At 36.4% G+C, this 22,886-nt stretch overlaps 1 protein-coding gene across 1 annotated transcript in view; it reads left to right on the top strand.

The window, feature by feature from the left end:
• Window positions 1–22,886, top strand: part of RAPGEF6 (Rap guanine nucleotide exchange factor 6) — a 185,073-nt gene that overhangs the window by 109,278 nt on the left and 52,909 nt on the right. The window contains exons 12-16 of the mRNA XM_080805059.1: window positions 2,731–2,895; window positions 5,869–5,976; window positions 8,072–8,275; window positions 10,781–10,889; window positions 19,645–19,885. Coding sequence (XP_080661185.1) covers window positions 2,731–2,895; window positions 5,869–5,976; window positions 8,072–8,275; window positions 10,781–10,889; window positions 19,645–19,885 — 827 coding nt within the window. The remainder of the gene's footprint in view (window positions 1–2,730; window positions 2,896–5,868; window positions 5,977–8,071; window positions 8,276–10,780; window positions 10,890–19,644; window positions 19,886–22,886) is intronic.

A 22,886-nucleotide genomic window follows, 5' to 3' on the forward strand; every position in this document is an offset into this window, starting at 1 on the left:
AAGGATGAAAATTCCCTTTTCTCCCATCAGTTCAGATATACTGGCATGGATTTTTGTGTTATACTCTCTATCGTCGTTCTAGTGGTCAAGTTGTCCCAGATTTGGCCAAGGAGACCTTCATAAGGCTTACTCCTCTATCCTTTTGATATGTCCCCATCCTTTCTTGAGAGCTTTCTTTTTTTTTTTTTTAAGATTTTATTTATTTATTTGACAGATAGAGATCGCAAGTAGGCAGAGAGGCAGGCAGAGAGAGAGGAGGAAGCAGGGTCCCCGCTGAGCAAAGAGCTTGATGTGGGGCTCGATCCCAGAACTCTGGGATCATGACCTGAGCCGGAGGCAGAGGCTTTAACCCACTGAGCCACCCAGGTGCCCCTGAGAGCTTTCTTATTATCTGGGAAAACATGATGTTCAGGTTCATCTTGTGCTTTTCCTGTTCCAGCTTTGGAATCAGCCATTTCTCCAGAGAGCCCTAGATCCTCCTAATGGAGAATAGCGTTTAAAAACTAAGATCTGTGGGGGGGTGCTCTGGCTGGCTAAGTTGGTGGACCATGCTACTCTTAGCTTTGTGTCTTGATCTTAGCTTTGTGGGTTTGAGCCTCAATTGGGTAGAGAGATTACATAAAAATAAAATCTTTTAGGGGTGCCTGGGTGGTTCATTCGGCTAAGCATCTGCTTTTGGCTCAGGTACTGATCCCAGGATGCTGGGATCGAGCCCTAAGTCAGGCTTCCTGCTCAGTGGGTAGTCTGTTTCTCTCCCTCCTGTTGCCCCCGCCCCCGTCACTGGTGTCTCTCTGTCTCTCTCTCTCTTGCTCTCTCGCTCACTTAAATGAATGAATAAAATCTTCTTACAACGACCACCACCACCACCCAAGATCTTGGCACTTAGTCTTTCATTCTACTTGGGTGTTATTTCTTTTAGAGCCTTTGATCAGACACTGCAAGGAAAGATGTATATGTATTTACTATACTATATAGTATATTTATATTAAATGTATATTTACAGTAAATGCATATGCACCTATAACTTTGTATATAATTCCATCCACTTGTAATACTCATGAGTTCATACCAGCATTCCCAGTTCCAGTGCTATACCACAGTTTTTCCTGTCTTTTCTCTTTTCATATTTGTAACTGCCTTCTCCAGGAGTGGCTCTTGTTATGCTCTCTGTATTTACTTGCTTGCTTATTGTAACCAGTCTCTATCATGCCAGTGTCACCATTCCATTCATCTCCTTTGCCTACCAGCTCTGCTCACCCTGTCTCCCAGAATCTCACCTTGTTGGATACTAGGGAGCCCTTTGGTGACATGCTGCTGCTGCCTTTTTTTTTTTTTTTTTTGAGATTTTATTTATTTATTTGAAAGAGAGAGAGAGAGAGCATGAGAAGGGGGAGGGTCAGAGGGAGAAGCAGACTCCCTGCCCAGCAGGGAGCCCGATGCAGGCCTGGCTCCCCGGACTCCAGGATCACAACCTGAGGCAGTTGCTTAACCAACTGAGCCACCCAGGTGCTCCGGTGACTTGCTTCTGCACGACTGTGGGGCTCACCTTTAAATATAGTTTTGAATATATGGCTTAGTCTCTGTAGGTATCCTGCCTTAGTGATTTAGCCAGTCAAAATAATGGCCTTTCTTTAAAATGTTGATGAGTTCCTCCCCCAATTTAACTATACATGATCTAAGAACCAGATTTAAAGACCTCAACTCAAGATTGGCTTGTGAAAGTTAAGCCCAACTTCATACTATTTGACTTAGATTGTTTCAGAGGGTGGAAGAGGAATAGGAATGCACCTGTGGTTGCCTCATCCCTTAAATATTATATGAAAAACCTTACTTTGACTTCATTCTAGAGAAATGATTTATATACCTTTCTTTAAATTCTTAGATAACATTGTTAGTATTGATGTATGTTTACCATACAGTTATTCTCATCAGTGAAATTGGGTGAATTGAAATTTGATGTTATGGACAACAGTTGCTTTTTTTATTTGGTTTAGCGTATGGTTTATCTCCACACTTTTGAAAAGGCTGCAAAGGTAATAAATTTTAACACTGATTCAGAAGCTTAAAGCAGAGCAGTAGATAAATGTTGTTTATATTTCTTTTTATAAATCTGGAGACAGGCAAGGAGTTAAAACTCTGAATTAATGTAAAAACTATATATAGAACTTCTGGTTCCTCTCAGAATGGTGAACTAGCATGGAGAAACTGTAGAAAAAGAAACTTCTTTTCTAGGAAGTAAGAACAGCAAAACACACTGTCTTAAACTTGTGCACTGCTCCTGTAGCCTGGGGCAGAAGAGATTTGAAGATGATTAAATTTGGAGGGAAGGTTTTGTTTTGTTTTGTTTTTTAAGTTTAACTTCTATCTGGTGGCTTAAGACGTCATCTCCCCACCTCTACCAACTGTGGGAAAAATGACAGAAAAAGCCCCAACAGGGGTAAATCACTGAATTTCAAAAGCCCTGCCAGGATAAAATGACAATGAAAACAGTTAAAACTGAGTAAATGCTGTTGGGTGTTTTCATTCCTCTGCCTTTTCTCTTTTTCAACTTCTGGGTGCTGGTGGACTGCAATCTGTAAAGGACTACCTTCTCCCACTGCTAAGTATTTTAACAGTGAAACTCTGCTTTGAGGAATTGTGTAATAGAGTGACTACAAAGGAAAGTAATTAGTAGAGTTCTTTGTTTCTTCAGCTATTTGTTTATCATCTTTTCTGTCCTTGGATTTTTAGGCAACACCTGAGCGTCTCATCATGCATTTAATAGAAGAACATTCTATTGTGGACCCAACTTATATAGAAGATTTCCTACTAACTTACAGGACATTTCTTCAAAGTCCTTTGGATGTTGGGATCAAACTATTGGAATGGTTTAAAATTGACAACTTACGGGATAAGGTTGGTTTTATAAATATGAAGGGCATGGAAGTAATTTTGACCTATAAATTATATTCATAAAACCTTTTACAGTTGATAAATATTTATTTTGATAACAAAATTTACTTCACCTAAAAAACATACATCTACATAGTTACTTTTGAGGAAAAAAGCATGTTAAAAAGTTGATATAAGCCTTTAAAGTTAAAAACTGAAATAGGCTATGGTATAGCTATAAACTCAGAAAATATGATAGCTGCATAAGAATATTTTTGAACTTTATCAAAATGTTTGTTTCTGAAGGAGATCAGTAAAACATTTAAAACCTAATAGTTTAGAGAGAATATTCACCAAGTAAATTATTTTTAGGGGAGCTTAAGATTTGTAAGCCCCAAAATAGAAATATGTTGATTTTTGAATTAAAGACTTTATAATCATTTTAAAAGTTAGTCTTTTTGACCTTAATATCTCTCTGTTATGACTTATTTTAAATCTACATTTGAGTTTTGTTTTTTATTTTGGGGGGTTTTTTTTACATTAAACATTGCTAATTTAAATTATCTTGCCTTATTTCATGGGATATTTGTACATTCGGTGGAAAGACTAGCAAAACCTCAGCAAAAAACTTGAGGAAGTTACTTATTTTAAGAAAAATAAAAGTAGGATCATAATGCTTGGTATGTCTTTCTGAGTACCTTTTTTTTTAAATTATTAACATATAATGTGTTATTTGTTTCAGGGGTACAGATCTGTGATTCATCAGTCTTAAACAGTACAGAGCAGTCACCACGACACATACCTTCCCCAATATCCATCATCTGAGTTATATCTTTTTTTTTTTTAAGATTTTATTTATTTATTTGACGGACAGAGATCACAAGTAGGCAGAGAAGCAGGCAGAGAGAGAGGAGGAAGCAGGCTCCCTGCTGTGCAGAGAGGCCAAAGGAGGGCTCGATCCCAGGAACCTGGGATCATGACCTGAGCTGAAGGCAGAGGCCTCAACCCACCGAGCCACCCAGGCGCCCCCTGAGTTATATCTTAAGAGAAATAAATTAGACGTACCTGGACTTGGAAATTCCATTGTTAAAGAAACTAAAGTGTTTAAGCCAAAGGCTTGCCTCCCCACCCCCTTTGGAGTTATATGTAGTTACCGCAGTTGCTGAGGAGATAAAGGCATGCTGAAGAATGAGCAAAACTATGAGTGAGAGACAACTAGATATTCACATGCAAAAGAATGAAATTGGACCCTTACCTTACCCCATACACAAAATTAACTCAAAATGAGTCAGAGACCCTAAATACAGGAGCTAAGACTATAAAACTCTTAAGAGGTTAAAAATCATGACCTTATTAAACTTTTTGGTATTCATATGTATTGTTTAAATCTTTTACAATGATATATGCTGTTTTTACTAAAATAAAACCTCTTATTTTAAAACTTAAAAAAAAGACCTTGGATTTGGCAGTAGTTTCTTAGATATGTTATCCAAAGCACAAACAACAAAGGAAAAAAAAATTAAAAACAGATAAATTTCATCAAAATTAAAGCCTTAAATTGAAAGAAAAGACCGCATATTGAATAGGTGAAATATATTTGTAAATCTTACATCTGATAAGGGTCTAGTATCCAGAATGTATAAAGAACCCTTATAGTTCAACAGCAAAAAGACAACTTAAGAATGGGCAAAAGACTTGAATAGACTATTTTTCCAAAGAAGATACATAAATGGCTAGCAAACACATGAAAAAGATGTTCAACACCATTATTCATAGGAAAATGCAAATCAAGACCACAGTGAGCTTCTACTTCACACCTACTAGGATGGCTTTTTAAAAGGAAGGGAAGTAACAACCATCACCAAAGATGTGGATGTGGAGAAAATGACATTCCCATACATTGTTGGTAGTAACATAAAATGTTACTGGTGCTCTGGAAAATAGTTCGGCATTTCTTCAAAAAGTAAAACATAGAATTACCAGATAGCACTTCTCTTCCTAGGTATTTGTCCACAAGAACTGAAAACTGGTATACAAACAGAAACTTAGATATAGATGTTCCTAGCACTATTGACAGTAGCCAAAAGGTAGAGACAACCCTTATGTCCATAAACTGATGAATGGGGAACAAAGTGTGGTATAGCCATGTAATGAAATGGCTTTGAGCCATAAAAGGGAAAGTAGTACATGCCACAACATGGATGAACCTTGAACACGTAATGCTAAGTAAAAGAAGCCAGACATGAAAGGTCACATTTTATGTGAAATATCCAACAGACATAATACAGAGAGACAGAAAAGCATATTAGTGGCTGCTGGGAGAGAGGGCAGAAGGTGAAGTGACTCCATAATTGGAATGAGGTTTCCTTTTGGGGTGATAAAAGTATTCTGGAACTAGGTAGTGATGATAGTTGCACACCATTGTGAAGGTGCTAAATGCCACTGAGCTGTACACCTAAAAGTGGTTTAAATGTTGGCTTTTATGCGTATTCTACCTCAGTTTAAATATAACTTTAATTACTTCCATTGTTAGGTGTATGATTCAGTTCAGCTTCCATTAACTTTTATGTTATTCTGTGACGTGAAGTAAGCAAATCACTTTACAACTTTGAAAAGTCACAGTATTTATAATACGGTAAGTTCAGGTGTGCTTGTGTTAAGACTTATGGTTAAACACGTGCTCGACTATATAAACACTTTTGATATGATTGCCTACCCTTAGAAGCTCACATTTTAGGATACTTTCTGAGGTATACATCCTATGTATTTCTTACAGCTTAGCATGCAGGTTTGTGGTTTTTTGTTTTTTTTTTTCACTGAGGGTATACTCTTGGCCCTCTCTGTTAGAATGAACATTTTGCATGCAGTATAGGGAGTGGGTAAAGGGATTAGCCATAAAACTCTGTTCCCCCTTGGTTTTTGGACATGCTTTTGGAAAATACTCAGCAGAAAGAAAGCCTCTCATAACCGTATGCTGCCTCCTTCATGTTTCCACAGGTAACACGGATTGTGTTATTATGGGTAAATAATCATTTTAATGATTTTGAAGGTGATCCTGCTATGACTCGATTTCTGGAGGAATTTGAAAAAAATCTGGAAGATACAGTAAGACTTAAAAGAATTTATCTTCTTTAAGGTTTAGGGATTTTCCTCATTCCCAAATAACAGCAATTCACAACAACTTTTACCTGTTTCTGTGTCTTGAATGTCTGCTCTGAGAACTTATAAATTTATATTTTAGATTCTGCTCATTTTCTGGCACTAACCCAAGCAAAAATTAGACTTCCTTCTCACTCTTCTATTTTCATATTAAGACTCGTGAGAATGCTATTTCCAGTCACCCAAGCTTATGAACTCTGGTGTGTATGTGGGCTCCCTCTCTCTTTTCCTTGAATTCCCTGACCAAGATGTCCATTCATTGCTGAAGTCACATAGGTCACTAATTGTGGCAGTAAACATATTCCCTATAGTCCCTTTCTCTCCGCCATTCCTTTGTCACTCCCCATTTAAAAATGGCCTCATTTAATCATGCCTCATCTGTTGTAATAGCTAGGTAATTTTAGTTCTAGTATTTTTTTCTAGTCCATTTTGTGTGGCCAAAGATTGTTTTTAAACTATAAATGAGACGAATATTTCTCTTTTTGTCAATGAACTAAAGTATTTCCTATCAAAGTAATTCCTCATATGTTCAGGTCCCTCACCTACATTTTAAGTCTTTTTATCTGTGCACCCTTGATTTTACCCAGCCAGATTATTTTATATTCTTTACCAGTTCTCAGCTTTAAATTCTTTTCTTCTAGTGTTGCTATTTGAACTCTGTGCAACTTTAAAGGCCTATTTTATGTATCAGCTCTACATTAGACATTCTGAGTCTCCATTCTGCATGTGATTTTACTTGTTCTAAATATACAACACCTAAGATAACCCCCTCAAGGTCCTTTTAACTTACACAGTAGCTATTTATAATTCCATTTACTCTGACAGATATAAACTTTGAACTGCAACTGGATTTATATCCTCCAAGCAACTTGAAATTTTAGGAAGTAAATTAATAATGCAGTTCAGGAGTTAGTTTACCTGAATTAACATTCCGACTGTACCACTTGTTAGACATGTAAACGTGGGCAAGTAGCCCAGCCTTTTCTGAAGTTGTCTTTATAAGTAGTAGCCCCTAGTTTCTGGGGATTGTTACAAGGATAATAATGAGCTAATGAATGTAATAATCTGGGAGCCCAAGAACCATTGCTGTTACTCAGAGTATAAGTGGATTGAGTTGAAAAAGGGACAAATAGGCAGGTTTCTGTCCATTCCCTTACCTCTTAGTTCCTGTAGCCTTCTCAGCAGCCCTTCAGCTCTATGCAAACAAAATGGGAAGAATGAACAGATACAGGGAACTTGATTGAGGCTGTAGAAGCTTATCACCATCATTTGGGTTTTCCAGTGCCAGCTGTGTAGATATTTATGGGCTAATGGAAAATAAAAATTGCCTTACAGTCATGGGATTTTTTTTTTTGTAATCATTCAGTCATCAGGTATTTATTCAGTTCTACTTGATACTCCCAAGGTGTTAGGAGAATAGGATCAAAACAGGTGTAAGGCTGGGCCCCTGTCCCGAAGAAACTTTAGCTGCTTTTTATGGGCATGAGTTATGAGGTTTACACATACTGTGCTATTTGAGAATAGTTGAGTATTAAATTGATACTAAAATCTGAAATTGAGAATATTGCTAAAGTTAGGAAAGATCTAAAATAATAAGGAATAATACACCCAGAAGAGGTAGGGACTTGAATGTGTCTTTCAGTATGACTGTATTTGGAAAGGTGGTTCAGGTCCTTTAAGGTCTTAAATGAAAGTTTATAAAGATTTTGGATTTATGTAACGGCTTGGAGATGAGCAAGATAGTAGTGGAGATGTATTAGGAAATTTTAGGCCACGAGAAGTAACATTTTGTCTTCCATGAAGAGATCTCATTTTGGAATCCTTTTGAGCCATTTTTAAAAATCATATTGTGAGATCGTTTTCTTGACAGCACTCTGGGGTGAAAGTTTGCCTTCCTTCAGTTTTATTTACCCTGGCTTCCATGTTCTTTACTCTCTATTTCAAGGTAACTCTAATTCTAATAATTTTAGGTGATTTTTAAAAGCCTTTAAGGGATAGAGACATAAATTTATGTATGTTATACCCTTTTTTATGTTTTTAGAAAATGAATGGTCATCTCCGGTTATTAAATATTGCCTGTGCTGCAAAGGCCAAGTGGAGACAGGTGGTGTTGCAGAAGGCTTCCCGAGAGTCCCCTCTGCATTTCAGCCTTAATGGAGGGAGTGAGAAGGGGTTTGGTATTTTTGTTGAAGGAGTAGAACCTAGTAGCAAAGCTGCTGATGCTGGACTGAAACGAGGTGATCAGGTAAGTAAATAACCAACCACATGAATTAAAGCCTTTTGGGAAGTATTTGTCTGCTGCTTTTTTTCACATGTGATATTTCTACAAGTAAGCATGATCCATTTAAGGAAATTCAATTAGAAATTAAAATGAGGGGTTCCTGGCTGGCTCAGTCGGGTAAGTGTTTGCCGTCAGCTCAGGTTGTGATCCTGGGATCCTAGGATTGAGCCCCACTTGGGGTTCCTTGCTCAGTGGGGAGTCTGCTTCTCCCTCTCCCCTCTCATGCTTGCTTGTATGAGTACTCTCTCTCTCAAATAAATGAAATCTTTAAAAATCAAAAAAAATTAAAATGTAAGTGGCCATGCACGCCAAAGAGTCATTTTTCAAGTTCACGTGAATCACTTGGGAAGGTTATGTTTTCCCATTTTAAAATTCTGCTAGTTAATTTAACTCATTTAGAATATAGCTTTATTTTACATTTAACTAAATCATACTAATGTACTTTCCTTTTAAAATAGGGGTGCCTGGGTGGCTCAGTGGGTTAAAGCCTCTGCCTTCAGCTCAGGTCATGATCCCAGGGTCCTGGGATCGAGCTCCACATCGGGCTCTCTGCTTAGCAGGGAGCCTGCTTCCTCGTCTCTCTCTGCCTGCCTCTCTGCCTACTGTTGCTCTCTGTCAAATAAATAAATAAAATCTTAAAAAAAATAAAATAAAATAATGAATACATTAACATTATAAAAAGTTCTACACTGCAGAACAGGGGTTCTCAACCAGGAGTGATTTCTCCCTCAGAAAACATTTGGCATGTCTGGAGGTATTGATGAGTCTCATGACCTGGGGGCTGCTACCATCATCTAGTGGGTAGAGGCCAAGGATGCTAAGCAGCTTCCAACATGCTGCAGCAGTGCATCCCCCATAATAAGGAGTTACCCAGCCCAAATATCAAAGGGTTAAGAAGCTGATTTAGAGTTATAATGATCCCCTTCTTCTCCTGAGGGAACTTTTAAAAAATAGATATTTCTGGGCCTAACTCCTCCACTCCAGTCATTAAGAATATCTAGTAGCTAGAATTCTAGACTGAGTGTATTTATTGTTCTAGTATTTTAAACACATTTAAGCATCTCATTCTTCACAGAAAAAATAAAACAATGAAATCAAATTACTTCATTCTTGAGAGAAAATTTATCAGGTTTTACTTCTCTCTGTATCCCCAATTATTATTAAAATTACCTGAAATTTTAGGTCTAGCTGTTAAGTCATTTTTAATGTTGTTTATCTTCTTTTAAGAATACTCTTGACATTTACATTAACTTTTGTGAGTTTATCACTAACAACCATGTACACATTTATACCTGTCTTACTGATTTCATTGATCACCTCCATTTCATATGCCCTATGTCTCCATTATTGTTTCATTTCACAGTTGTCTTCTAGTACTACCAGCACCTTTTCTAGTACTTTACTCAATAAAGGCCAGTAGGTACTATAGTTTTGTGTGTCCCTGCATGTCTGATAATGCTCTTGTTCAGTGGAGTATAATATTTGTTGGTCATAGTTCTTTTTCCCTGAGAACTTTGATGTTACAGAAAAGTATCACATTATCCTAGTATGCCCAGGAGAAGTCCAAACCATTCTTTATTTTTCTTTTCTAGCTTTCTTTGTCCCACTGCACAGTACTGCAAGTGATGCTTACAGATTCTTTGCTCTCTGTCCTTGGAATTTAGAATTTTCATTGGGATGTATTAAGTCTCTCCATTATCCTAGCAGGGTACTAGATGAGACAGTTCAGTATGTAGACTCAAGACTTCTTTCAACTCTGAATTTTACTTCTTTGATTTTTTTTTCTTATAATATTTTGCTTCTCAGTCTTTATTTTAATCTCAATGGGAGCATTGCTCTATGCTCTCCTCCTTTTTTTTCTCATTATGGTTATCTCTTTATCCTTTTTTGTTAGAATTAGTATTTTTTAAGAAAGCTTTCTGTATGATTTTGAGGTACAGCCAAATTTGGGAAAGCCCTGCTGTGAAGGTTGAGCCATGTCATGTGGAAGGACTCATTACAGTGGTACTTTTTGCTTGACTTGTTGGTTCATTCATTGTCAGGAAATGATACTAGATGTATTCGGTGTATCACTTTTGAATGAGTTATCTCTCTTAAATGCAGTAAATTTGCATTTAGAAAATTTCAATAAAATTTGCACATATATACACACTGGCACTAATTTTTATCATCTGATCTGACATGATTAAAATTTTTCCTTCATATGTAAACTATACTGTGGTTTTTTTTAAATGTCTTTAATAGATCTTGGAGTGAACTTTCAAAAAAATGTTTTTAGTAGATACTTGAGGAAACAAAATATAGAGAAAAAAAATGAAGTAGTAACCCCACTTCTCACAGAGATAACCATTGTTCACATATGGGTGTATTTTGTTCAAGTTTCTTTTTTTTTTCCCCCACCATTAAACTTAAGGTTGCAGAAGTAACAGTTTTTGTCTTAATTTATATTTTACAAATGCTTTTTTCAAGATAATGGAAGTAAATGGACAAAACTTTGAAAATATTACATTTGTGAAGGCCCTTGAAATTCTAAGGAATAATACTCATCTTGCACTTACTGTGAAGACCAACATTTTTGGTGAGTTTTGTTGTAAAAACTGAGGCTTTTTGTTTGTTTTTTTTTATTTTGTTTGTTAATAAAAAGTAAAGTATTACAATGAAAAGACTAGTAAAATGTAAACATGTTCTCTCTGAGCTCTTAGAACATTTTTAGGATCCTTAGTGTTAAGATGCAGTATTATGTATTCTAGAATTTTCATTTTTCATTATTTGTATTATTTTGGTATCCTGGAAATAAGATTTAAAATAAGTATGCAAGTACATTCTATTAGTCATTTATGAAATATCTGCTGAGGAGGCACTATGTACTTTGCTGGGAGACACTGAGTGAATCTTAGAATGATCTGAATGAAGCATAAAAGTCATGGTTAGGCATTTATTCCCCCTGCTAATGTGCACATCATAGTACTGCTAAAGTTTTAACTGCCTTTCTGATATAATAATGTGAATGCCAGATTAGGTGTTCTGTGAAAATAAATTGAGTAAAACAATTAATCAATGAATTCCAGATTTTTAATAATGGTATACTTTACCTTTCTATGTAATAATGCTGTGTCGGTGGTGTTTTGATCATGCTTCTGTTAGAATGAAGCAAAGAGTAAGCTTGTAGTTTTTTTGTTTTTTGTTTTTTTTTCTTTTAGGGAAGACTTACTGTAACTTGCTTTCATTAGATACCAGAAGATATTCTCTGAAATTTTGAGAAGTGCAACAATAAAAACAGTATAATGATTTGAAAATTATCAAAGAAAATTTAACAGTCTTTATGAAGTAAGGAGGAAAAATTCATCTAGGTCATTTGGGTTGCAATTTGAAAACTAGGAGTTGAATTTAAAAGCTGTGCCTATGGAAGAGGAAGTGTGTTTTATTTTTTCACTTTGACTCTTCCTTATACTGCACTTAGTCATAGTGAAAAATGAAACATTTGATATTTTTCCTCTTTCCACTTGCATCCATTCTACTGAATTATGTCCTGTTAAATCTGATACATAACCATCTATTCACAATTTCCTAATACTGTATTATTTAGTGTAAAATAAGTAAGCCTTCACAGTTTCTGTATTTCCTGAGCTTGAACTAGTAATCTAGAAACAAAACTTGTGGGTTAAATTAAAAAGATTCTGATTTTGTAAAATAAGAAAGCAGAGCTTGCGCTGACACTGAGAGCAAATGATTCTCCATGCTTGACTTTCTTCAGCTGTATTTCATAAGATTCTTATATAGATCAAACACCTTTAACTTTTTGTGCCAGCACATAATAGTTATTAACTGATACCATACTATTACGTATAAAGATATTGAGATAGTAAATTTGGTGGTTAATACCATGACCCCTGAGAGACAGAAAAAGGAGATCTGAAAGATATAAGAGGCAGGGAAGCCACAACCTTAAAACTCCTTGAGGGGTGAGAAACAATTGCCCATCAGAACTCTAGACTGAATGTGGCAAAGGGTAGGCATTATGTGGTAGTGCAAAGGGGGCCTGTGTCCTCAACACCTCGTTCCTCATCCTAGGCAGAATATGGTCAGCGACTTTTACCCCAAACAAAACACCTAAGAGTATCTTGAAGGAATATTAATAAAACTTTTGTAGAAATGGAACATTTTATTCTGGATGTCGTACCTGGAATAAAGGCCTAGTAACTCTGGCATTACAGTGAAGAAAATTTGCACAGTTAGGTCATCCTGTATAGAACACACAATGAGACCACCTACAAATAGGAGGGGAGGCTCGGTCAATTAAGCATCTACCTTCAGCCCAGGTCATGATCCCAGGGTCTTGGGATCAAGCCCCATATCAGGCTCCCTGCTTATTGGGGAGTGTGCTCGTTGCTTTCCTCTGCTATTTCCTCTAATTCTGTGTGTGTGTGTGTGTGTGTGTGTGTGTGTATGCACCCTCTTTCTCTCTCAAAATCTTTAGAAGAAAGAAAGGAAGAAAGAAACAACCTACAGTTAGGAAAACTGACCAGAAGATAGATATGGTTAGATGATACCAGAGCAAACCATATTTAGTCTTTTTGTGTTAATTAAAATTTATGGCCAGGCATAGGAGAACCAGGGTCGTTAAGGAAGCATGGTGGGGAGCCTAATAAGTAAGCTTACAGATTCTGGAGAAAATAGTTAAGAGAAGAATAACATTTCCAGAGCTGTGCTCAGAGAGATTTAAAAGTTCATCTCTTAAAACAAGAACAGGGTATTAAGGAAAAAAGGAACAGTCATTGAGAAAGAAAGACCTCAGAGTGACTTAAAACAGCAGCAAAGACAAAAACATACAGTAGAGGGGAGTAGGTAATAAAGTTGAGGAAATCTCCCAGACTATAGAACAACAATAATTAACATTGAGCATTATTTCAGGAAATGTAAAAGAAAATGTGGAAAATAAAGTATTCATGTAACAGTAGTAGAGACTATACCAGAGTGAAAGAAGGATGTGACTCTTCTAATTTAAAAGTCTACCTAAAATCTGTGCAAAATGAATTAAAATTGTTTTAACATTCTGTTTCCAGTATTGACTAAGAACAGTCAGAAAAGTTAGACTAAATATAAAAAGTAGCTACAAAGAAGTATAAAAATTCAAAAAGAGAGCTAGGAACTACCTGATACAGAACAGAGAGAGAAGCAGACCACAAAGAGGTGAACTGAAGCCGTATGTCTCTGGGACATTGCCAGTACGGTAAAGCACCCGAGAGACATCCTTTTTGGGCAATAGACCCCCAGGAACAGGCTATGGAGTTGAAATCCTGCAGTTGCTAGGAGCGCAAAGTCTGCATGTGTCAAATCCCTCCCCCTACCCACTGAAACTGTATCCCAAAAAGGTGTCTTTTTTTCCATGGACATTTTTTGTCCATAGATTGTAGCTGAGAAAAGGAACTGCTAGGTAAAAAGGACAGGTTTTTAGTTTAGAGAGTCCACCAGGGCTCAGACCACTCTCACATAAATGTCTGTATTGAGCATTGGGACCTTGAGCAGCTAACTTTGAGGTGGATACGGGCTGCTGTTGAGCAAACTCAGAAGGACCTCAAGATTTGGCCCTGGCTTTAGCCCTAGACCTCAGGTGCCTAGCAAAAGAGCATAAAAATCCTCTTTTGGTGATTTAAGCAGTAACCTCTTATTTGTAAAAATAACTTTTCGAGTACAGAGTCAAAGACTGTGAGGCTCTCCTAGAAGTCAGTGTAATCTAAAACCAACAGAAACAGAACCAGAAGAGCTCCAGAATATCAAATACAGACTATGAGGTACCTATCTTATATCTGTGAAGATAAAAATAAAATTAAGGGTTACATTTGTAGGTGAGATGGGATAAACACCCTTTATTTCCCACTAAGCTCAACAATAAAACCTGGCCAGAATCGTGATCACCCATTGAAGAACTTGGAAGCTTCGAAGTCTCACTACCAGCAGTGGATTAATCTTTTTTTTTCCTCCAGCATCCCCTGAGCTGGCAAGCTGAAACCTGGATGTGTGCAAACTAATAAAGGTTCATGAAAAAGCTAATTTGAGGAGTGAGAAAGGGAATTCCCACTTCTTTTCTCCATTCTGTCAGGCCTCAGCTTCCAAATAAGCCAGTAGCATTGACCGCAGCCTTCAATATAAGGCTGCTCGAAACAGAATTCTGAGGGTGAAGCTGTGGCTCCAAGAAGGCAAGGCCAGCTTCATTGTTTTCCCACACTCTCACTGTCCTTCTCTTACTTGACCCCTAAAGTGCTAGAGTGGGCAGTTTATTAGTTTATATCTAGAGGACTGAAAAGGTTAAACTAAGGATAGTAGGTTGTTAACTGAGATGGAGGAGACAACCCTATGAAGTTGTTTATGAGATCCTGGGCTCCGTGCGTGCGTGCATGCGTGTGTGTGTATGTTCGTACTTAGCATACCAAAGACTTGGAAGTAGACCTCTGCTCAGGTCCCAGACTGACTGGGGCACAAAGCAGACAGATAGAGATAGCACTCCAGAGCTTTTAAAACTGAACATGGGAACCATAGCCCACAGAAGGCTAAACAAAGATATAGCAGCATTTTCCATAACTTATAAATGGGACTCAGAGCAATTTTAAGTATAAAAAGGATCTCTTAGTACAAATCTCTTTATTTTGTTTGGGCTTTGCGGAACTTTTGATTTTGTGCATTGATATCTCATCACTTTAGAAATTTTGTGGCTATTATGACTTGAGATACTGCCTTTGCTACTTTGTCTTCTTTCCATGTGAGATCATTTCCATATGTGATAAAAGATCTCTGTCCCATGCATCATTTAGAGTCTGTTCTGTTCTTTCCATTTTTTCTCATACTTGTGCTTCAGTTTGGATATTTTCTAATGACCTGTGTTTAAGCAAAGTTTTCCTGTTTTCTTCTGTATCCAGTCTGCTGTTGAACACACGCAGTGAGCTTAATTTTAAATAATTTTTTAGTTCTAGAATTCTCATTTGAATCTCTTTTATAAAAATTCTAGTTCTCTATTGCACCATGTTTTCATCTATTTTATCTCTTCCCTATATTTTCTTACTATATTTCTTATTATTTCTTATTATAAAACTCTTGTGTCTTAATTCCAAAATTTGGGTTTTTATTCTCCGCATGCCACCTCTCCCCCGGTGGTTATCATTGTGTCTTATTTTGTGTGTCTTACAAATGTTTTCTTTGTATGCTATACTTAGTATACAACAAGTAGGGAAATTAATATTTTTTCATGGAAAGGGTTCACCATTTCCTCTGGTTAAGCATATATGGTGAGGGCTGGGTGAGGTTGTGTTACAAAATTACTTAAAATGTATCCAGGTTTCAGACTGAGAGATTTGTCATGTGCTTGTTGCAGGTCCCTTCTCTAATGGAACGTTTTTTCTCTGAGCATGGAGAGATTGTGGGAAATTGTACTCTGCTTTTGTCAGCCTTGTCCTTGTACCGTCACCCCTAATCTGTAGCTGAGGCATGGCTTTTGGTTCAGAGTGTGGTGGCTTTCTGTCTTTTTTTTTAAGTTCAGCCCTTCAGAGGTTTTGAGATTTGCTCTTGAGCCTCCCTCCCCAAGCAGATAAATACATCATGTGTTTGTTGCACATCCATCCCTGTTGTATGACTTTGTTTCCTAAGTACCGTAAGACTGTATGAAATTTCCAGCCAGTCCCCAGCCTCTTGCCTTGTCTTATGAGTAGATATGTCCCGTGGAGGAAGGCAGCACTGCTTTGGGTCTCTTGGTATTCCAGTTTTTATGCCAGTGCTTGAAGCCATTAAAAATTATTTTTCCTCTAGTAGAGTCCTTCTACCTCATTGCCATTTCATGTTTAGAGAAGAAAACGGCAGGCAATCTCAATTTACCATCTTTGTGCCGTGGAATTTTAGCTCATCTGTTCTTCTTAGCCTTCACAGCTTTCTAACATCTTTGAAAATCACACAACTCAGATAATTATTAGCATTTTCATTTTTTTAAAAAGTCATACATGTGTATGTTTTAAAAATTAAAACATTAAAGAAAGTATACAGATGCACCCCACTGTGTACAGTATTCTGGAACTTTGCACAGGAGTTGGTACAGATTTATTTCTTGTGAGATTGTTGAAAAGGAATCTATTGACGTACTATCGTAATCTGTAATGTGTTGAGCTAATGTCGTATTGATGGGTATTTTCGGTTATTGCCAGTTTTTGCTGTTTATAGTGTTGAAATAAAAATCCTTTGTACTTTTATGCTTATGTAGATATACCTGTAAGATAGATTTCTCATAGTGGAATTAATTTTGACAATACTGCACTTGGACTTTCCAGAATTTGTCCCAATCTACATACGCTGCTATTTAAGAATGCCTCTGCAGTGGGTGTTTGATCAACTTTATGGTTTTTGATGCACATCATTTAATTATGAGGGAAGATGAACACCTTTTTTTGCATATTACCATTTCTTTTTCACAGTCTTTTCATTTTCCATGTTTATATTGTTTCTTGTTTTTCATTGATTTGTTTGAATGTGTTATTAAAAAAAAAGGACACTATCTTTTTAGTCTTAAAGGTTGCAGGTATTTCCCCAAGTGGTCCTTTTGACTTTGCTTGTGATGTGTTGCAGGGTGTGTGTGTGTGTGTGTGTGTGTGTGAATATACATACATATAGGTAGGGACTGAGAAATTTTTCATCTTTATGTAATCAAATTTATGATTCTCAGGCACCTTCATTTCTGATTCATATGTTCAATATTCTTTATTGGCATTGTAATTACATTTACTCACCTTCTATTAATTTTTATCTGGAACTTTAATTTTTAAAATTCACTATTTTTCTCTTCATCTGCAAATTAAAATCTTTACAGTTTTATTTATAACTGTATACACAAGTCCAGCGAGGATATAAACTTCTTCATACGCTATTAAGTTGCCTTATGTACACATCACAGGCAGGAATATCTACAGACCATTTAAAGATTTCCTGTTGCTCTTCACAAAATTCAGACACCTCACCGTAGCATTTTTAGGCCGCTTATCTACCTCGTTCCCCAGTCATCTTAATTTTCCTTAAGTTTCCTTTTGTGACAGGAACTTGGAACTTAAGATTTCCTCTACCTAGTGTCATTCTGTTTTCCCTTCCCTTTGCCTAGTTAAAATCTCACCTTACTGAACTTTTCTTACACAGTGACTTAATTAGGGAGGATTTTCCCTTTCCTGCTATCTTAATCCCTTGGCTTATGTTCTTTCTGTACCACATATCTTAGACTTACTGTTCTACAACAGGGGGAATCTGCAGGCATTTGGTATAGTGCTTGACATGTGTTCTTAGGTCAGTAAATTTTTTTTTTTTTTTTGCATGAGTATATATTGATTTTAGCTCAAAAAGGCATTTTTGCCTTTACCACATGGCTTAAAATAAAGCATAATTTTCAAAGGAAACTAAAAGGGATTTATTGCTTTTTAATCAAGCAAAATATCTTTAGAAGGTGACTCCTAAAGATTCCCCATTATTTTGAAAGCAGAAAATATGCTTTTCATAAACTTTGAATATGCTTTGGTAATACATCATCCTGGTTGAAACTTTCAAGAGTGGTCCACTTCTACAACTGAATGCTAAGCTATTTTATGTTGTAATGCATCAATTTTTTAAGTCTTTGTCTTTTGGAATCTTACTTATAACTCTTTTGATGTTGAAGGAAACTGTTCAATTACCCCCCAAAACAACAAAAAAGATCACAGTTTTCTGTTTTCAGTGGGCACATTTATACTATTTACAGCTTTTCTTTTATAAAGGTACTAAGTGGTACTACTCAAAGCTATACCTTCTGAAGACCTGCGTATTCAAAAATATGTAGCTTCATTTTGCTTTGATTCAGACCTTCCCAGACACCATGAGTTTTTAGAAAGGTTACCTTCTATGTTAGCTTTTATCTTTTTAGTTTTTTCCCCCCTCTAGTAGTTGATCTGTCTTATTTCAGGAAGCATATTTAAAACAACAAAAAAATTTTATGATGTTAGTTAATGAAACGTAGGTAGGTAATATAGGTTATCCTACCTGGAAAAGGTGACACTAATTACTAATTATACTAGTTATTAGAAGTACCTAGTATGGGTGCGCCTGGGTTGCTCAGTGAGTTGAGCCTCTGCCTTCGGCTCAGGTCATGATCTCAGGGTCCTGGATTGAGCCCTGCCTCCCTCCCCCCCCCACCCCCCCCACCCGCTCTGCCTGCCGCTCTGCCTACTTGTGATCTCTTCAAATAAATAAAAAAAATCTTAAAAAAGAAAAGAAAAAAGAAGTACCTAGTATGTAGTTACTAAATCCATAGTCTAACACAGATTAGTCTTTTTTTCACCTGATCCCAAGGAGGTATAGCCCTTCTCACAAGGTGAAAAATCTGATCTAGGCTAGAGATTGTGACAGGCAGTTCTTCCAGTGTGCTTTCACTTTCCTTAAGGGTGAAATAACTCATCAGACTTCGCGTTAATAGGAAGTTACCTAAGAATGATTGGTTGTTTACTTCACACCACTGTAGTGAATGTTTCTTAGCTGAATAACAAGTGACAGAATTGTCAGAAATGTGGTCTTGAGGAAATTTTCATTTATTTTTACATTTGGTATTGTTTATTTCTGGTGAAAACAGGTCCAGCCAAACTTTTTTTTTTAATTGGCTAAATTTTACAAAACTGAGCCTGACTGCAGTACTTGTATCTCATCTCAAGTGATATATATTATGATTAGAAATAACATGTAAATAATAAAGTCTAAATACTTGTTTCTATAAAATCTGAGTTGATTAGCAATTATATCGTTTATTGTTATTATATAGCAATTATTACTAAATAGGAAGCCCTGGACTTTCAAACATGCTACCTGCCCACTTCCATTCCATTCTTGCCAGTAACTTTCTTTTACCACTTTGGGAAAATATCAGAAGTATGGTTAGTTATAAAAACTGAAGAGAGGGGTGCCTTGCTGGCTCGGTAGAGCGTGGAACTCTTGATCTCAGGGTCATGAGTTTGAACCCCAAGCTGGACATGAAGCATACTTTAAAAAAAAATTGGAATATATTCTTAGGGGTACCTGGGTGACTCATTTGGTAGAGCATGTGACTCTTGATCTCAGGGTCATGGGTTTGAACACCAAGTTGGGTATAGAGATTACTTAAAATCTTAAAAAACTGAAGGGATAAGTGGATATGGCTGATGAAGGATGGATATAAATTTCATAATGTTTAATGAATGAGACTGAAAGGCCAAGTAATAGAAAGTGATTGTTTATCTTTCAAATTTGTTGTTCTATAAAATCTTGCTAATGAGAAGAAAAGAAATGACAATTTTTTTTTATTTCCACAGTGTTCAAAGAGTTACTTAGTAGGACTGAACAAGAAAAATCTGGTATTCCTCATATTCCTAAAATTGCTGAAAAAAAAAGTAATCGCCATTCAATCCAGGATGTACCAGGAGATATTGAACACACATCACAGGAGAAAGGAAATAAGAAAATAAAAGCAAACACTGTTTCAGGTGGAAGAAACAAAATCAGGAAAATTTTGGATAAAACACGGTTTAGTATCTTACCTCCAAAACTGTTTAGGTAGGTAATGCTAATCTCTGTCATGGTAGGCCTTTTCCTATTGACTGTAAAATTTTGGGGGGGGGGTTAGGGAATTTGGGGTCAGTTTTGGTTTTTATACAACCAATGCATCATAAAATCTGTAAGTAACCCATAAATAAGAAATTCTCAGTATTTTTCCATGGCTTCTGTGATGTTACCACTGCTAGATTATATGTTCTTCCAGTAGCTGTTTTGAATTTTAGGAAAGACTGCCCGTTTTATCTTATGAAATCTTTTCTTGTGTATTTTTGGTCTAATTTCAGTCCTTTGATCTATAAATTTGGACATCTTGGGAATATTTGCTGATACTGGTTTTTGTCTTCTAAGTCATCTTTCTCTTATTGCACTATTTTTTCCTTCCTGAATTCTAAATGACCTTTTTAATCAAATCTGTTTCTATTTCTAAATTGAGATGTCACCAAAACAGAATGAAACTTTGAGACTTTAAATGTAAATTGAGGTCTGTAAAATACTTAGAAAATCAATTCACTAAAGTGTCACGACTGGGAAAGAGTCTAGCATATATTATGTCTATTTATTTTACGTTATCACTTCTTAAAGCAATCACACAAGTTCTAATCAAGCTCAATACTTAGCACATAGTAGTCACTCAATATCTGTTGAATAAGACAGTGAATGAAAAAAAGAAAGAATATTTAAGCAAATTATACTCAAAGAAAATACTTATTTGGCTCCTGATAGTGCCTAGCACTATGCCCATTGATAATTTTATAGAGCTGAAAAGAGGTAGTCGCAACCTCTAAGGAATTCATACTACAAACCCTTTATTTTCCCACACACTTATCATACACTAGGCACAGTGTCCAAATAATAGAAATGTACAAAGGCAAAGCAAGTTTCTTGTTCTCCAAGAGTTGATGATCTAACTAGGGAAGCAGACATTACAGAGTGATAAATGTTTCAATACATAAAAAGGCAGGAACAGGCTTGGTAGGTTAGTTAGAGTCTATCAGTGTGTGTACATCTAGGGATGAAGTAGGAGAGTTAGGTAAGTGCTGTGTTATGAAGGACTTTGAATATTATGCTAAAGATATGGACTTCATTGTGTCATAGGGGGAGGGAGCCATAGAAGCTCTGTTCGTCGTATTTGGTGGTTTGGGCTTGAAAGTGCAGCACAGCGCAGTAGTAACAGCAAGGACACTAACCAGGGGGCAACTTAGAAATAGGTAAATGTCAACTCTCAATTTTTTTAGAGTTCAGGATCTCAAAGATTGCCTGATCAGAAAATGCTCTTCTTTTTGAGATCTTATTTCCAGTCAGGGAACACATTTGTTCTTCATTTAATTGGGGGCTCACAGAGAATTGACACATCCTGAGCTCCGTTCTTAATGTCACTGATTTCTACAAAGTCTGTTTATTACTCATTGTTTCTTAGTGACTGCTCTCCTTGAGACAAGTAGTTTATAAAAATGATAACTTTAATATAGCTGAAGTTCTTTTAGTACTGAGCATACCGTAGTATGACAGCAGGACAGCAAACACTGTAAGAAAAATCTTATTCTCATATATGAGAATTACGGAGATATAAGTGGGGCTAGCTCACAGTGTAAAGATGGCAGGCAGTTTTGGATGAGCAGAAGTCTGCAGGAAGGCAATGAGCAAAAGGGGATGAATGGAGGACCAGAAACCAGAGAAGAGTTCTCAAAGGAAGTTCTCAGGAGGTAATGCCCTGAGTTCCATTGCTGGAAACCTGGGTGGATTTGGTGTGGAATACATACATCTCCTTTAACTGGTTTTCATTTTGAATAGTGGCATTGTGACGTGTGTTCTCTAGAATCAGAGAACAATGATTGTAACTGACTTTAGCTTTTTAGTGTTAGATTCCAACCAGCTATATTCATGTGTCACGCAGCTAACTCATCTCCATAGTATGTCCTTCAGGGATGGAAACTGGTTTTATGCTTGGATTCTCTTTGGTTACAGTGGGAGGTGTGGAAATTAATGTAGCCAGGAGCAGTAATTTGAGTATTTTCAAGCATGATTTCTTTATATTGGTACTCCCTATAATGGAAGATCTAATAGAAATAGATAACTTAGAAGGAAATACTTTTTCATTTAGTGATGTATGGAGTTTTTTGTGCCAGTAGGAAACTGTTGTTGGCTATGAATGCAAACATTAATACTGTACTTCAGAAGTTAATATTAAACTATCACTTCTAAACATGTTACAGAGTAGTAAAATGCTAATAATTTCAGCCATATAAATGCAAAAAGAAAAAGCCAGTTTATTTTAGTAGAAATAATAAAGGTTTTCTGCTGGAGCCTGTTTTACAGAAAGAACTGATTTGTCAAACTGGTTGCTTAGCATTTTTGAGAATGAATGTGTGTCCTGTTTCTTGGCACTTTCAGGTAACTTTTCATAGATAAACAAAAGATCACTAAAACTTCAATAGGAAAATAAGCAGAGAAGATGAATCATGTGTGCTGCATCATTAGTAATCAAGGATATTCAATTTATTTTGAAAACAGGGAACCATTTGTTTCACCACAAATTGACAAGAGAATAGTCAGGGCCAGGAATTGATAACATCAGATAAATGGCTCAGACTGCTGTTGAAATATGAAATTATGCAACCTTTCCATAAAGCCTTTGGGTACTTTTTCTCGAGGGTTTCAGAAATGTTCATACCTTTTAGTCAGTAATTCCATTTCTAATATAGGTGAAGATTTATATACAGATGCTCTTAGTAGTATTGTCTGTAATTAACTAAAAAAGGAGGTACCCTAGATGTCCAGCTATAAGGGATCAGTTAAATAGATTGTGCTATATTCTGTAAAAGTAACTAGAAGGAAAAGTGTTGATTGTGATTTTTTTTTCCTAGGGTGTGGTGTTATACATAATTTTCTCTGCCTTGCTTGTTCACTGTATTTTTTAAATTTTCTCCTTTAAGTATTTTTTAAGTGAGAAAAAAAACTTCAATGAAATTAATTCCACAATCCTGAGCATCTCCTGTGTGTC

This window comes from Martes martes (assembly GCF_963455335.1).
Source record: "Martes martes genome assembly, chromosome: 5".
NCBI classification, from domain to species: domain Eukaryota; kingdom Metazoa; phylum Chordata; class Mammalia; order Carnivora; family Mustelidae; genus Martes; species Martes martes.